This window comes from Lytechinus variegatus, chromosome 10 (assembly GCF_018143015.1).
Source record: "Lytechinus variegatus isolate NC3 chromosome 10, Lvar_3.0, whole genome shotgun sequence".
Lineage (NCBI taxonomy): Eukaryota > Metazoa > Echinodermata > Echinoidea > Temnopleuroida > Toxopneustidae > Lytechinus > Lytechinus variegatus.
In genome coordinates, this window is record NC_054749.1 from 13616848 (window position 1) to 13631201 (window position 14354).

Below are 14354 nucleotides of genomic sequence, written 5' to 3' on the forward strand. Positions count from 1 at the left end.
AATTATTGATATTCTGATCTGAAACTGGGTATTATGAGCACGTTTTAAATAAAAAAAACAAGCTGCCTATATCAATGAATATGCGTGCACCTGTTTTAGATTTAGACTGTAGGATCTGGACATTCTGTATACATTTTTTACTTATGAAGATCAATAATGCCAGCTCGAAGCGCAAGCTGGAAAAAAATTATATTCAAATTTGAAAAAAATGTAAATTTAAGCACTATTTCAAGCACTGTGCAGGACAATTTTTTAGTGGATGTGGATCATACTTGACGCCGGAGCGCGAAGCGCTAGCTGAAGTTTATTATCATTTTAACCTATAGGACCGGGACATTCTATATAAGGACATTTTGTAATCATAGGCCTATATGACAATCTTCCTATTATTTATAAGCGCGAGATGAAACTTGTCGATATTCCATGATGAACAATATTTAGTCATTAGGAATTCATGAAAATGTTATTTGCTTATATATTAGTCTATCATACTTAATGAGAGCGTGGAATTTGTTGATTACTAAGGCTTGAAAACTGGACATTTTAAGCATTTTGTAGTTATGAATAGGACACATGGGTTAATACATTTTTAACATTAATGCGAGCGCAAACTGCGAGCCGATTTTTTAAAAAAATAAACTGTAATGAAAATGGGATTTTAATTGTAGCTTGGTCTACAAAATACAATAAATATATAGAGATAGGCCTATACATTCACCAATCAAAATGCGAGGGCGCAACGCTAGCTGATAGGCATACGTTTTGACAATCACATCTGAAAAGGGATATTTTAAAGAGCACTTAAATCAATTTATTAAAAAAATAATAATGAAAGCTCGACTGACTTCATGACTTGATATTTTAAGCTCCACACCAGCCTATAATGATCAAGATATGAATCCCATCGAATAGACTGGCGCGAAGCGAGTGCGAAAAATTTATATAGTGACATGAAAGATTTTTTGTTTAGTCTTTCCCTCACCTTATTTCATTCACTTTCTTCCTCTTATTTTCCTCTTCAGGCTTTTTTTTTTATTTTTCCCCATTTTTTTTCAGCAGGGGGGGGGGGGCACTGACCAAACCTCAGGGGGGGGTGTCCCCTGCCCCTCCCCGTAGCTACGCCACTGGATGAAACACTCCCCACATCGTCTACATTAAAGAAAAATACATGACCTATACTATAAAATATTCACAGGCATCGTTTTTATTGTTTATGATTATGATCTAGCCCGCACTTCACTCTTGAATTAGATAATTAGGCAAAGATTTATTATAAAATAAAAATTTATTGAACTTCTTCTCTTTTTCAGTCTATATGGCATTTCAACTTCAGTCTTTATTGTATTTCCCTAAAGGGGAATCCGGGAGGGGAATATGCCTATATAGTAAATAGTGGTAGTAAAATACGAGCTGTGATTGGCTGGATTGGTACCACGTGACCTCCCTTCAAAAAGTTATATTGTACATATGTACAATATAACTTTCGATTTTTGGATGGCAAAACCCGTGATATAAATGAATGGGGAGAATATCGATTAATTTGTTTTCAATCGATATATTTGTATATCGATTTCCCAAAGTAGCATTTTTATAATTTCCGATAGCAGATAGAAATACAAATTTACGTGGTTTAACCCCTTGCAGCAGACGACAAATTGAACATCGTGTTCAATTGGAATTTCACAAATATAAGGTAAGAAGAACGTATGCCATCTAGATCTAGACTATGGTAAAATCCATGATGGGGGGCTTAGATTGAGGGATCTATTTACTATAATAAATAGTGAACTTCTATCATACAATATTACTGGACTACATGAACTCCAAATATAAAATTATCCCTCGTGCAAGCCTATTTCACCTCGGCCTTCGGCCTCGGTGAAATAAACCTGCACTCGGGATAATTTTATATTTGTCGTACATATAATCCAGTATATTGTACAATAGATTGTACACTATTTATATAATATAATTGGCCTATTGGGTCTTATTTTCTGGGAACTCTTAGTTCGACAAGTTGGCCCCGACCCAGGGCCTGTTAGTTTTAATTAAACATAATTTGGAAATTTCATCATCATCATCCGTTAAAGTAAGTCCACCAGGTTGGTGTATCATCGTACTTGTAGAATATTATTGTGCAGGAGTACCGGTATGTACAGTGCTGTACTACGTGGAAGATCTATTCTACGTTTTAGCGCAATTGGATTTAAGTTTGTTCGGATTTATCTCTCGCCATTCAAATGAACTCATCGATGCCATGGGCCTGCACCAGTTGCCCATTGCCTCATGCTTGGCCTTTATGGTTTCACAAACTTTCAGATTTAACTGATGGAGACAGGGTTCTTAACCCGAGTGAGACAGTGCATCTCTTTTGAACGATGTATACATTCGCGGTCAATGAACTCAAAATCTCGTGATTGTGAAACCAATTTGATCTGTCACAAAGAGGAGAATATTTGTCAAAGTATTCAATTAAATGTCATTTATAGAGAAAATAGTAAATATAAAAGATAATAAATGAATATATATTATAAAATAGTATTTTTTTCTCACTATAAACTGAAAAGAGTTTCTATTAATTTCCATTTCAATTTATCTAAACAAATTGGCAATAGCTAAAGTTTGTCAAGATGGCACCAGCACCACCGCCTCCTTCGCCTCCTCCTCCTTTGCCAGATGAGATTGGATTTGATGCAATTCTTGATGGACTGTCTAATGGAGCCTCTGATGGAAATAAGGTTTGTGAAAATTGAAGTTTTTAATGTGTAGCTCGCCAGGCCAGATGTGGAGTAGCTGGAGCCAGTTGCATCGCAGTGCCCTGGTGGTGGGGAGGCGTATCTGCGATGAACCATCGCCCTGCGCTGCCTGGTCGGTCGCACCATGGTCATGGACCCGTCAACTGTCGCACTGTCTCAGCTCTGGGCCTGGGCCCGTCGCGGCGTTTATGCAGTTTCGCACCCGCCGTTTACCAGCATTCCTCATCATCAATACCTGTTCACAAATGCCATGAAAAGTCTCTCAGTCATCTCTTCATTTCCCATGCCTGGCATGAGCTGATGATATATGAGGCATTGCAAATTTCGGCCTGTCCGCGCCGGTGGCGTTGCAACTGATGATGGGTGGTGCACCGTATTCATTCCGTATTTTATTTATTTGTGTTCAACTTTCAAACAAAGATTATTTTTAAAAGGTGGTATTATTCTGGGTGATGTATGAAATTCATATCTTAGTAATTTCTCATTATCATGTTTGTCCATCTTTTAATCTTTATTATTCAAAGCTGCCAATGATTTTTATTTTTGTCCGTGTGGGCCTGGGTGAGTTAGCCTAGATCACAGTGGCAAACTGTATAGAACAGATAGCAGTGCGTTCAATGCTAGCGGGCGTGTACATTTTGCTTATTACATGTTGTCGTCCAGCCTCTGCTAAGATCCAATTTATGAATGAAAATATAGTAAGCATGCGCAGTGCAAGCCTTCCATTGTCCCACACAATATTCCACCAAAACATGTGTGCAATTCTCTATCACCTCGTACCAAAATCAACCAAGAATTTCACTTTTCTATATTTTATATGAATAATGAAATGTATTTTCGGAGGATCTATTTTCTCACCGATACTGCACAGTAAATTTCGATTACTTCTTGCTTTTTCGTCAAAATCTTATGAATTAGCGTCGATATGGCATCGTGTTAGTTGGAGTTTGTTGAGTCTCTTGCTACGTGCACAAAGTCAATTGATTATTGAATATGCATGAAATTGCCAAATCTCGATTTTTGATCGATACTAGAGCGATCCAATCACGAACCATAACAATTTTCCGTGTAGACAATGTGACCAGATATCGTTATCGCTATCGATACTTCCGCATGCAGTCCAAAGGAATTATTTTGGCGACCACATAGTCGTGACGTGATCTGCGCGATTGACCAATCAAGGGTCTCCAATTCGCTGAGCAGAGAGTGAGAGACGGTCTATCTGTTGTACACAGCCTATGGACAATTTGCCACTGTGTATTCTAGGTTTAATTTTTTTGATTGGCACAGTCTTGACTAATTAAAATAAAGTGAGATTCATTAATTGTGGTCCATGTCATGAGACAATATTTTTTAGTGTCATACTCTCTATTTCCAGAATGAAGTTTGTTTTCTGAAAACAAGTCTTCCCATTACTTTATCAATAATGTCTACTGACATTATTTTACCCTCCCACCCCCTCATTATGCCTAATACCAACAATACCAATGTTATGTTTTATATAGGTAGACATGGAATTTCAAAAATCATATTTCAAAAAATTAGATCACTATAAAGTCTATGCAATATTGAATTTGCACTTTGGTAGTTTCATTGTGGGAAATGATAGGGACCGTTCATTTCCCACGAAGAATAACAAAATTTTCTGCTCCTCATTTTTTTACATACTTCAGTACTCACATGAATAGTTTATTTGTTTAACTTGGATGGAAAATATAGCTCCCCCTTCCCTCCCAAATTAAGATTGTGAAAAATTGGTGAAAACTTGTAATTTTAATGATTTTGATTGCTATCTGTATGATTCATTTATTAGCTGAGGCTATAAAATATACTGGTGTGTTCCTCTCGCCAATATATTGCTCATTCGTAAAAAAAATCTGTAGCTCTTCTGATACCATATTAGTCACAGTTAACTAATTTTGATACAGGGGGTCACTGTTAGGGTGATAAGTCAGTTTGGGTTGAAACAGTGAATATATTTTTCTTTCATCCAGGAGGAGACATATGTTTAAATGTGATAGTTATTGCACGCTATGGGATGCCCTTTTGCTGATGTTAGGCTGATGGTGTATAACATAAAACATGAATACTGCCCTCACCCGTTATCACTTGTACATTGTTCATTTAACTTTCAAGTTTCAACACTTAAGTCAGTGATTGCCTTTTGGAATTGATCATTTAGAATTCTAATCTTTCATTTGATTTGATATATTAAAAATTGTTTTGCATAACAATGTAATATGGTATTACAAATATAGCAGATAGTTTGACAGTAAACCAGAAAATATACATCATTGAACATGAAATCATTTGCAGATGACAGATTGTTATTGTAAGCAAACATGCTTGAGAATATGACAAACCAAAACATATGTTGCATAATATAATCATGTTGAATAAGCAGAATGGATGACAAAGAATGATTAAAGTATTAACTTTAAAAAATAGAAAATCAGATCAGTTGCAATGATATTGATAAGCATGATGTAAAACAATTACGACAATGTCAAGTGTGACGATGATGATGATGAATGATGATGATAAAAGTGATGATGAAATCATAGAAATCTTGGAATAGATCCAAGGTCTTGATGCTTAATTGCCTATAAATGGAGCAATGATCAATAGTAAACATTTGTGCATTATTTTTTTTATCTTTAATGCTACAAGTAGTCCTGATAATATCAAGTTACAATTGCTTCTAGTCTGATTCATGAATCTGAATCAAGCAGACATTTTGTTGTTTACGGCATCTTTAATGGAATTAGCTGCATTACCATGAGATAAACTGAAGACAACCTTGTGCTATTTCAAGGGACTTCCTTGCGACAGTCATTTGGTTCCTGGGATCGTGAAGGGCTCCTTGAGGGACTTCCCATTAGTACAGAGCCCTGTCTGCCATGGGGTACTCACTGATTCACCCAGTCTAAGGGTCTTATGAAGCACTTTCTATCATAAGACACCTACAATGTAGACAGATCCTTGTCATTTGATTGGTTGTTCGATATCAATCATTTAGCCCATTTTATATTGGCATCAACTGCAATTTTGGATCCATTCATCATGTAATTTTGGATCCAAACGATTTTGTCCATTGCATGCGCGCACCGAGACTGCAGGCACCTCAAGTAAAACCACTTGTGTTTGCAGTGTGCATTTTGTATGTACGCGATTAGTCAACAGACCAAGCTCGCACTGCATGAGTATATTTTGCATTAAAATTCATAAATTTCAAATGAAAAAGAACGTATTTTAAGGTATCATTTAAACCAAATTGTGAATGTTATTTGTGCAATGGACAGAATACTTCATTCGTTGAAAGATGAAATGATCCATTCATCTCGGCTACATGTACGCCTCGTTGAATGGATCATTTCATCTTTCCCCTCACAAAGTTTTCTGTCCATTGCACTCGTAAACATTCATTATTTGTATACTGTATTGTATGTAGATGGAATTGCCACATTGCTCAGTATGTTATTGAACTCTTCTGACATAGATTTCAAAATCACAATTTGTGATTTAGAAAAAAATCACTAATTCCAGATTGACCTATAGATCAATCAACTGTAAATAAAAAAAAAATCACATTTAGATTTGATTACAATAAATACACTGGGGTCTAGATTAATCTAGTTTATTGTGAATTTAAAATATTTTGTAAAAATGCAGTAAGCTTTGCAATTATTTGAATATTCTCAAATTCTGTTATCTGAATGACTTTAAACTAAAAGAAAAACACATTTTATTTCAAAGGATTGCAATCTATATTAGACAAAATTATATTTAATTACAGCATCAAGATTTGAAAATTTCAAGTAATTATTTGTCAAATACAGTTAATGGTTAGAGAGATTTAGTCACAGCCTTTTTAAAAAAAAAATCCCTATGACAATTTTGATTTAATAAACAAACTTCCTCATAAGTATAGTGAAATGTTATAATTTAGGAATTGTTTCCTGGATTTCGTCCTTTAAATCCTGGGACCTTGCCTTGCCATGTTGAGATTAACTTTCTTATACTCACTGGAGAAACAGGTGGCATGTACTATTGCCTTCTGCTCCAGGTTAAAGGTAAAATAAAGTAGTTGCAACAAACTAATCATGAGAAAGTCTTTAAAGTCATGGTTGAATCTCACCATATTATTAAAGATCAAGTTCTGGTATATTGTAAATTCATCTTTGTGAAATCATGAAATCTTAGCTGAGAACTTATAATTCTGATGACCACTAACACAAAGAGGCATATGGGAGACAGTGTTGTTTTGAAAAATACCTGACATTTGATTGAATTCCATGCTTATTTTGCTCATTTTTCAGCAATTACATGTATGCATTTTATCCACAACCATTTGACACATATTTTCGATTTCGATTTATACATACAAACCCTTTGGTGGTAATTTCATTGGATTCTGTTCGAACTCATTTTGAGATGTTTACCACAACTGATATTTGATCTTTAAAGGGAATAGAGATAGAATAGATACCTGGAGTGGTGTAAACATGGCTTTTTTGATGTAACAATATGAAATGACAATTGAATTAGGAACCAATTGGAAATCATTAGTGTTGGGCTCATTGTAGAGTCTAGCTTCAAAAGCACACTTTTGACTAGAAGCATAATATGGTAGGTTGTGTAGGCCTACCCTCTACAACCAAAATTTTCATGTTACAGCACTAACAGCTATAATGATGATGATGATGATGGATGATGATGATGATGATGATGATGATAATAGTAATGGTAATAATAATTGTAATTGTAATTATGATGATGATCATGATAGTGAGCAGGAAAATTAAAAAAAGATCAACCTATTGTGCTTTATACACTTATCTGTGGGTTATATATTGTTATTTGATTGAAATTCCCTTTCATTTCTCTTTTCATTTAAATGCCCTTTTAAACAGTTTGATTGTGATTTATTAGAATTTTCTGCAAGATGGATTTTCACGAAACATATTTCTCAGTTATATTTGCATTGCGATAGGCCCCCTGTTTGTAATTGTCAGTGTTGTCACTTCTAAAATTGAATGAGTAATAATAGACAAAAGTTTTATAATTTATTTGGTTAGACTGACAATGACCAAAAGGATTTATGTAAAGAATATTTAAATCCAATTAACCATTGAATGTCAACCTGGGGAGGACTTTGCTTATGGCTTTGTCATGATGTGGATGTAGCCAATGTTATGTTTTGCAGCCTTTGACTTGCAAGTCATGCATCACATGAAATTCCTGTGGATGTGGGAACATTGAAGTGAACTCTCGGGAATCCGTCTTTCCCTTCAAGACTCAGACTGTCCATAGTCGAGGTAGAAAAGGATCTGTCCAAAGGATATCTATTTTCAAGAGGAAAGGGATGGAGTAACAAGAGGAAGTTGTTCATTGAGCATTCCAACAAGGTCAAATGAATGGGTCCCCCTGTTCAGATGACATGGTGCAATCCGAACCACTACATTATAAGTTGTTCAATTCTCAGTGGTCTTTTTAATATCCACAGTCCATTTTGAAAAGGTTGCATCAAGAGTAGTCTTGGATAGAATGAGTGATCATTGCTGATCTTTTGAATGAACTAGTTGATCAGTAGTGTCATGAGTACCAATATTTTTTAAAAATTATTTTCTGCTATTTTTACCACAAACTTTTCTTCAGGGTGAACTTCCCCTTTAATCGAGAGGGTCATATGAGTTCATATCCCACTCTGCAAAATTGATTTTCAGTTGTATACATGTAAAGAAGCAAAACAAACATTATGTTACATTCAGCTGTGTGATATTTCTAGGAGATAGAATTAATTTTTATCTTTATTTCAATTATTGTTTATCAGTTAATTCCAAGTTCTTGAAGTAGGCTATTCAGGGGTTTCATTCACCCAACTACGCGGCTCTATGCTACAGTGCTTTTTGTCATTGAATCATTTCCGTATCTGACAAAAAGCCTCATTTACAATTACATGTATTTCCTCGTATGTTTGATATCTTCGTGTGTTTCCACATGTGAGAGGCTTGTTTTCTTCAGGTCTTAACCATATATCAATATTATCCTAAGTTCCTCATGTAGTTTTTCTTCGTTTAGACAATTAGTAATTAAATCTAGGTAAACTCGCCATGAAACAATATTGAAGCAACAATCTCAAACTCTTGAGCTAACTCGCAAAGGATAAAGTACTCTAAATAACAATAATGCTAGTTTGTATATTTTAGGTTCATATACAGTAGATGTATTCCTTTAAAAAGTGGTGCTAGATAATCAAAACTGCTCAATTTTTAAGACATTTTGGATTTTTCCCCAGTCTCTGCAATGTCTCAGAGACAACTCCATCAGTTGCAGAGACTATTAAACCCCCACACTGCTGAGACCTCTCCGCAATGTCTAGAGCTGCAAGTGTGAGAGACCTCTCAGAGATCTCACACAGACCTCCAGGATACCAGAAAAGGCCCTTTCTCACCAGAAGAGACATCTCAGAGACTATAGTCATGGGATGTCTCAAACAAACAAGTTTCTTTGGTGTAATTAATTAATTTATTCATATATTAAAATATGGGGAGTGTCTCAAACAAAACAATTCTTTGGTCTAATTTATTCATTTATTCATCTATTAAAATATCTTTATACAGGATATTATAAGCTCAGATTGACTGTTTTCCAGCATGGTCCTCTCAACATAAAATTACAATATATACATAAAAGTTAGAGTAACTTCAGGTTCTATACAAATAAAGAATTCAATACATCAAAATCAGAAAAATCACTAATACAAATATTGTTCACCAATCAAGGAGACATCTCAGTGATGTTCCAGACAAGGTGATAGGCATGTTGCCTGACAGTTGGGAGATTTTGCTGTAAAGTCTTCAAGTAGGGACACGACATATGCTCCTTCGACATTTGCTCCGGTGTTAATATATCAGAGGGCATATATGGTTAGTGTTAATAATAGTTCTCTTGCTCGGAATAATGTAGAGATAAGTATTGGGGTTTATTTAGTGTTTTAGGTTGAGCTTTATTAGTTTAGCTTAATGTCCAGATTTTCTAGCAGAGCAATTGTTGCTGCAGCAAATGTCAGGGAACCCTCCAAGTACAACGTTAGATGTAAGGGACATCTCATAGATATTTCTGGGCAGTTGCTGCTACTAAGAAAAGTCTCTGAGACGCTGCAACGACACCCCTGTGACTGTAGGGCACAGTGCTTGCCATCTTGTCTTGAGAAGTTGCAGAGATGTCTCCTTTTAGACCGTGGAACTGTTATTAAAGGACAAGTCCACCCTAGCAAAAACTTGATTTGAATAAAAAGAGAAAAATTCAACATGCATAATTCTGAAAATTTCATCAAAATCGGATGTAAAATAAGAAAGTTATGGCATTTTAAAGTTTCGCTTATTTTCAACAAAATAGTTACATGAACGAGCCAGTTACATCCAAATGAGAGAGTTGATGACATCACTCACTATTTCTTTTGTATTTTATTATATGAAATACTTTTATTTTCTCATCATTGTCATGTGAAATGAAGTTTCATTCCTCCCTGAACACGTGGAATTCCATTATTTTAACATTTTGTGCTTCAGGCAAGGAGGTCCTAATCGTCAAATTCGTAAAAATTGATTATTCAGACAATAAAAAAACAAAAGAAATAGTGAGTGAGTGACATCATCGCCTCATTTGGATGTAACTGGCTCGTTCATATAACTATTTTGTTGAAAATAAGCGAACTTTGAAATGTCATAATTTTCTTATTGTACATCCGATTTTGATGAAATTTTCAGCATTGTGCTTGTCTTATTTTTCTCTATTGATTCAAATCAACAATTTTCTGAGGTGGACTTGACCTTTAAAGAGATGTCTCTGTGACTGTGTAGTCTCTGATACTGTAGGCCTTAAAAATTTAGCTTGTATTTCCAAGTCTTGTGAACTTGACCAGGGGCGCATAGTCATTTCCTCATTTTGGATAGGGATGAGTTATCTTTTCACTCTTCATTTTGCACTTCTACTGGTCAACATAAACACATAAATCATATTCATCATATCCCCTCTCTAAACACATAATCATACTCATTATATCACTCTTACAACAGGTGATTGAGATAAATAGATCAGTTGAAGAATAGATGGATGGATGGAGAGAGTATAAAATATAAAGAGTCAAAAGGGGCCTAAGCTTTCGATCCTAGCAGAATCTTCTATGGAGGCAAAATGACAAACATATAAAGTGGAACAACCATAATATAGACCACAGACATTCAACAGCAACACTAAAAACAAGGAGACAAAAGGGGCATTAGTGAGTAGAGATGACCAATCAGGTTAGTGAAGGGGATAAAAGAAAAGGAGTCAACTATAAAATATAGTAAACAAAATACATTTATCTCCTCACTTTTTGTGTGCTATTAATGTTGCTTTTATTAAGTGAACCATCTTCAATTTGGCTATCAAATCTTAGGTAAAACTATATTCTGCATAAAGTTAGGAGAGAGATGTACATGTACATGTTTGGAGTAGTAACAAAAAGAGCAGTAAATAATCGTGAAAAATTTTGAGTTGGACTATTTCATATTGAAAAAAAGAAGTTCTAGATAAGGATAGAGAGAGATGTTCATTACATTAATTTTTGGAGTGAGAGAAATAAAAAAGAAAGAGGGATGGAAAAATTATTTACTAATAAGAATTAGGGATAGGCTGTAGACGCTGTGTAAGGAAGTGAGCTTAATGGGTGATTAGCATGTGAAACAGGATGTGCCCCCTTGGCAAGCAGGGAGCTGTCCCCCTTCCACTATTCATCAATGACTCACTTGGACCGTCTCCCTGGCCCCCCTCCCCGTACCCCCGCCACAGTCACCCCATCGCAGTTCTCACGCACAAGCTTGTGTACAGCACCCAGCTTAACGTACATCCTCCTATAGAGACTCTGCATGCAACTACGAAAGTCGGCCGTTGAGCCCTGCATTGTTAGGCCAAAGCGTATCGGCTTTCATAGCTTGTCATGTGTACCCCTTGTAAACGCACATGCCCGTGTTGTTCCTACTCTGCGAGTGATGTCGAGGAATCCTATTAGGTGCTGTTTTAACTGTTTTCTTTACGTGGGGAGTGTATGTTCCTTTGATTCCTGTGGTCTTTGCCCGTCAGAGAGAGTACCCGGATGAGAGGAAAGGATGATAAGTGAATGATATGTACATGTTTGTGGGTTAATCAGATTTGGATCTAGGCCTGAGTAGTTAAAGTGTCATTTTGTGGAAGCATCAAGACCAAGGGAATTAGCAGCAAAATGAGTCTTGATTTTTTGGTAAGTCGACCTGTATTGAATTCTACATTATGCTATAAAACCTCAAATAATAGTTTGTGTGTACAGTATATTGTAGTCCATTATTGATCACAAAAAAAAGAAATCTATGTTATACAGGTAGAATTTGGCCTGAAATACCCCCAAAGCACTGAAAATTTTTAAAAACTGAAATTTTCATTCTATTGTCAACTGCAATACAATGTAGCACATTTCAGCTGGTGAGCTGAAAAAAAGGAGCCATAGAATTAGAAAAAAACAATTGTTGCCAATTTTTCCCCTGCAAAGCAAGTCTACTGTCATGTACAGGGATTCCTCTTTTCTATCTGTATGCCTACCAGTTGTCTGTCCTGACATCAGACCTGTACTTAGCGGAGAAGAATGTCGTACATTTTAGTACATTTTACATACAATATCGAGATTGGACTTCAAGCAGTTTTATAGTTTGTAGTGTCAAAACTAAAGATACATGTACTTTGATTTCTGCTTGATCATGATCTTCAATGGCCATACAAATTATCAATGTTGATTCTGAGAAATAACATAGAAGATGAAATTGTGACAAAAGCGATCAGGGCCCTGTCGCATTACGATTAGTGATCGATTGTGGGGCTGGTTTTACAGTTGGTCATACACAATGACCAATTGAATCCCTGTGATCAATTAAAGATTTATTTCACAAGGACCTTTGACCCATTTCATAAAGAGTTACAAGTGTTGTAACTTTGCCATTATGGCAACTACCATGGCAACCTTGATTCTGATTGGCTGCTGAGCCCTCTTGCCATGGTAGTTACCATTATGGCAAAGTTACAACAGTTTGCAAGTGCTTTATGAAACGGGCCCCAGGTCCCTTATTGATCTCATGGATGGACTAGAGCAGGAGGGTGTTTCACAAAGATATAAGTATGACTTTATAGAGTTACACTTAAATGCTGACGCGTACATGATATACAACGCACAATCTTATTGATTGATACGCAGTAGTGCGCGACCTCTTTGCATGTTCTGACCAATGCGGTCATTTCTTTTATACTGCACATAATTAGGCATTTAAGTGCGACTTTAAGCCATCTTTAATCTTTGTGAAACACCCCCAGGTCCCTGATTAAATTCATTGGTGATCTAGAGCAGGTGAGTGTTTCATAAAGCTGTTCGTATAAGTTAAGAGTGTCTTTAAGAACGACAGGTTATCATTTCTTGTGGTAAATGGTGTACAAAAATGTTCATTGGTGATGGTTAAGTGCGTAAGAAAGGATCACCAGTTCTTAAAGTCGCTCTTAACTTTATATGAACAGCTTTATGAAATGGCCCCCGGGTCCGTGTTGAAACTTAGCATGATATAACTACTGAGGTTACTTTGCTCAACAGGAATAAAAGCCTGGGGAACCGTTGATAATGAATCTGTGGCAATGAACAGGGGCCCATTTCATAAAGCTGTTCGTAAGTAAAGAGCGACTTTAAGAAAGACTGGTGATCCTTTCTTGTGGTAGATGATGTTCACCATTATACGCATAAGAAAGGATCACCAGTCGTTCTTAAAGTGGCTCTTAATTTACGAACAGCTTTATGAAACACCCACCTGGGCTCAGTAACACAAACGTTTGCGATGGATTGCAAATGTGTAAGAACCACACTGATTGGTCCCTGGTCAGTATTTTGAACCAATTGCGCGTGAAACATTGATGTTGATTGGTCAGTTAATTTAGCGATTGATCGCTAATCTTTGTGTTACGGAGCCCAGGTCTCCTAGAAAAAGGGGTAATGAGAGAAATGTGCATGAGTGAGAAAATTAGTTCACTGTAATGATGTTGATAACATGCTGAGTGACTTTGCCTTTATTGAGCAGCTACCCAACAGTTGATCTGAATCATGGTAAACATACATGTAGTTCAAAAGTTTAAAAGTATGTTTAACATCACCACCCCCCAAAAAAACTCCCAAACAAACCCAATGCAAGTATTTTTTAGCATGTATGTACGATGTCACAGTGATGTTGCGTAAAATGCTATAATGAATAAGATCTCAATATTTTTAGGGCAAGGCCACTATACTTCACCTCTTCAAAGTATAAAATGGGTGCTTTTCTCAGATCAAAAACCAAATCCTGATAGGCCAGGTGGATGTTTCATAGAGCTGTTTGTAAGATACGAATGACTTTACGCACGACTGGTGATCCCTTGTGCTTTAATGATATACCTGTGTAATTGATGTATGACCTAAGAACATGTTCCAGTCGTGCGTAAAGTTGTTCGTAACTTTACGAACAGCTTTATGAAACACCCACCAGGAGGGGGGGGGGCTATTGTGAAATA

General features: G+C 36.1%; 1 protein-coding gene across 11 annotated transcripts in view; it reads left to right on the plus strand.

Annotated features, from left to right (window-relative positions):
• Positions 1–2589: 2589 nt before the first annotated feature.
• The window catches only part of LOC121422412 (WASH complex subunit 2-like), a 151627-nt gene continuing 139862 nt past the window's right edge, over positions 2590–14354 (plus strand). For 8 of the 11 annotated variants that reach the window (XM_041617426.1, XM_041617428.1, XM_041617429.1 and 5 more), the window contains exon 1: positions 2590–2738. In XM_041617426.1, coding sequence (XP_041473360.1) covers positions 2631–2738 — 108 coding nt within the window. In that variant the 5' untranslated portion in view covers positions 2590–2630. Of the gene's footprint in view, positions 2739–11140; positions 12043–14354 lie in introns of those variants that run through there. The other 3 variants (XM_041617435.1, XM_041617438.1, XM_041617432.1) reach the window with 2 other exon arrangements.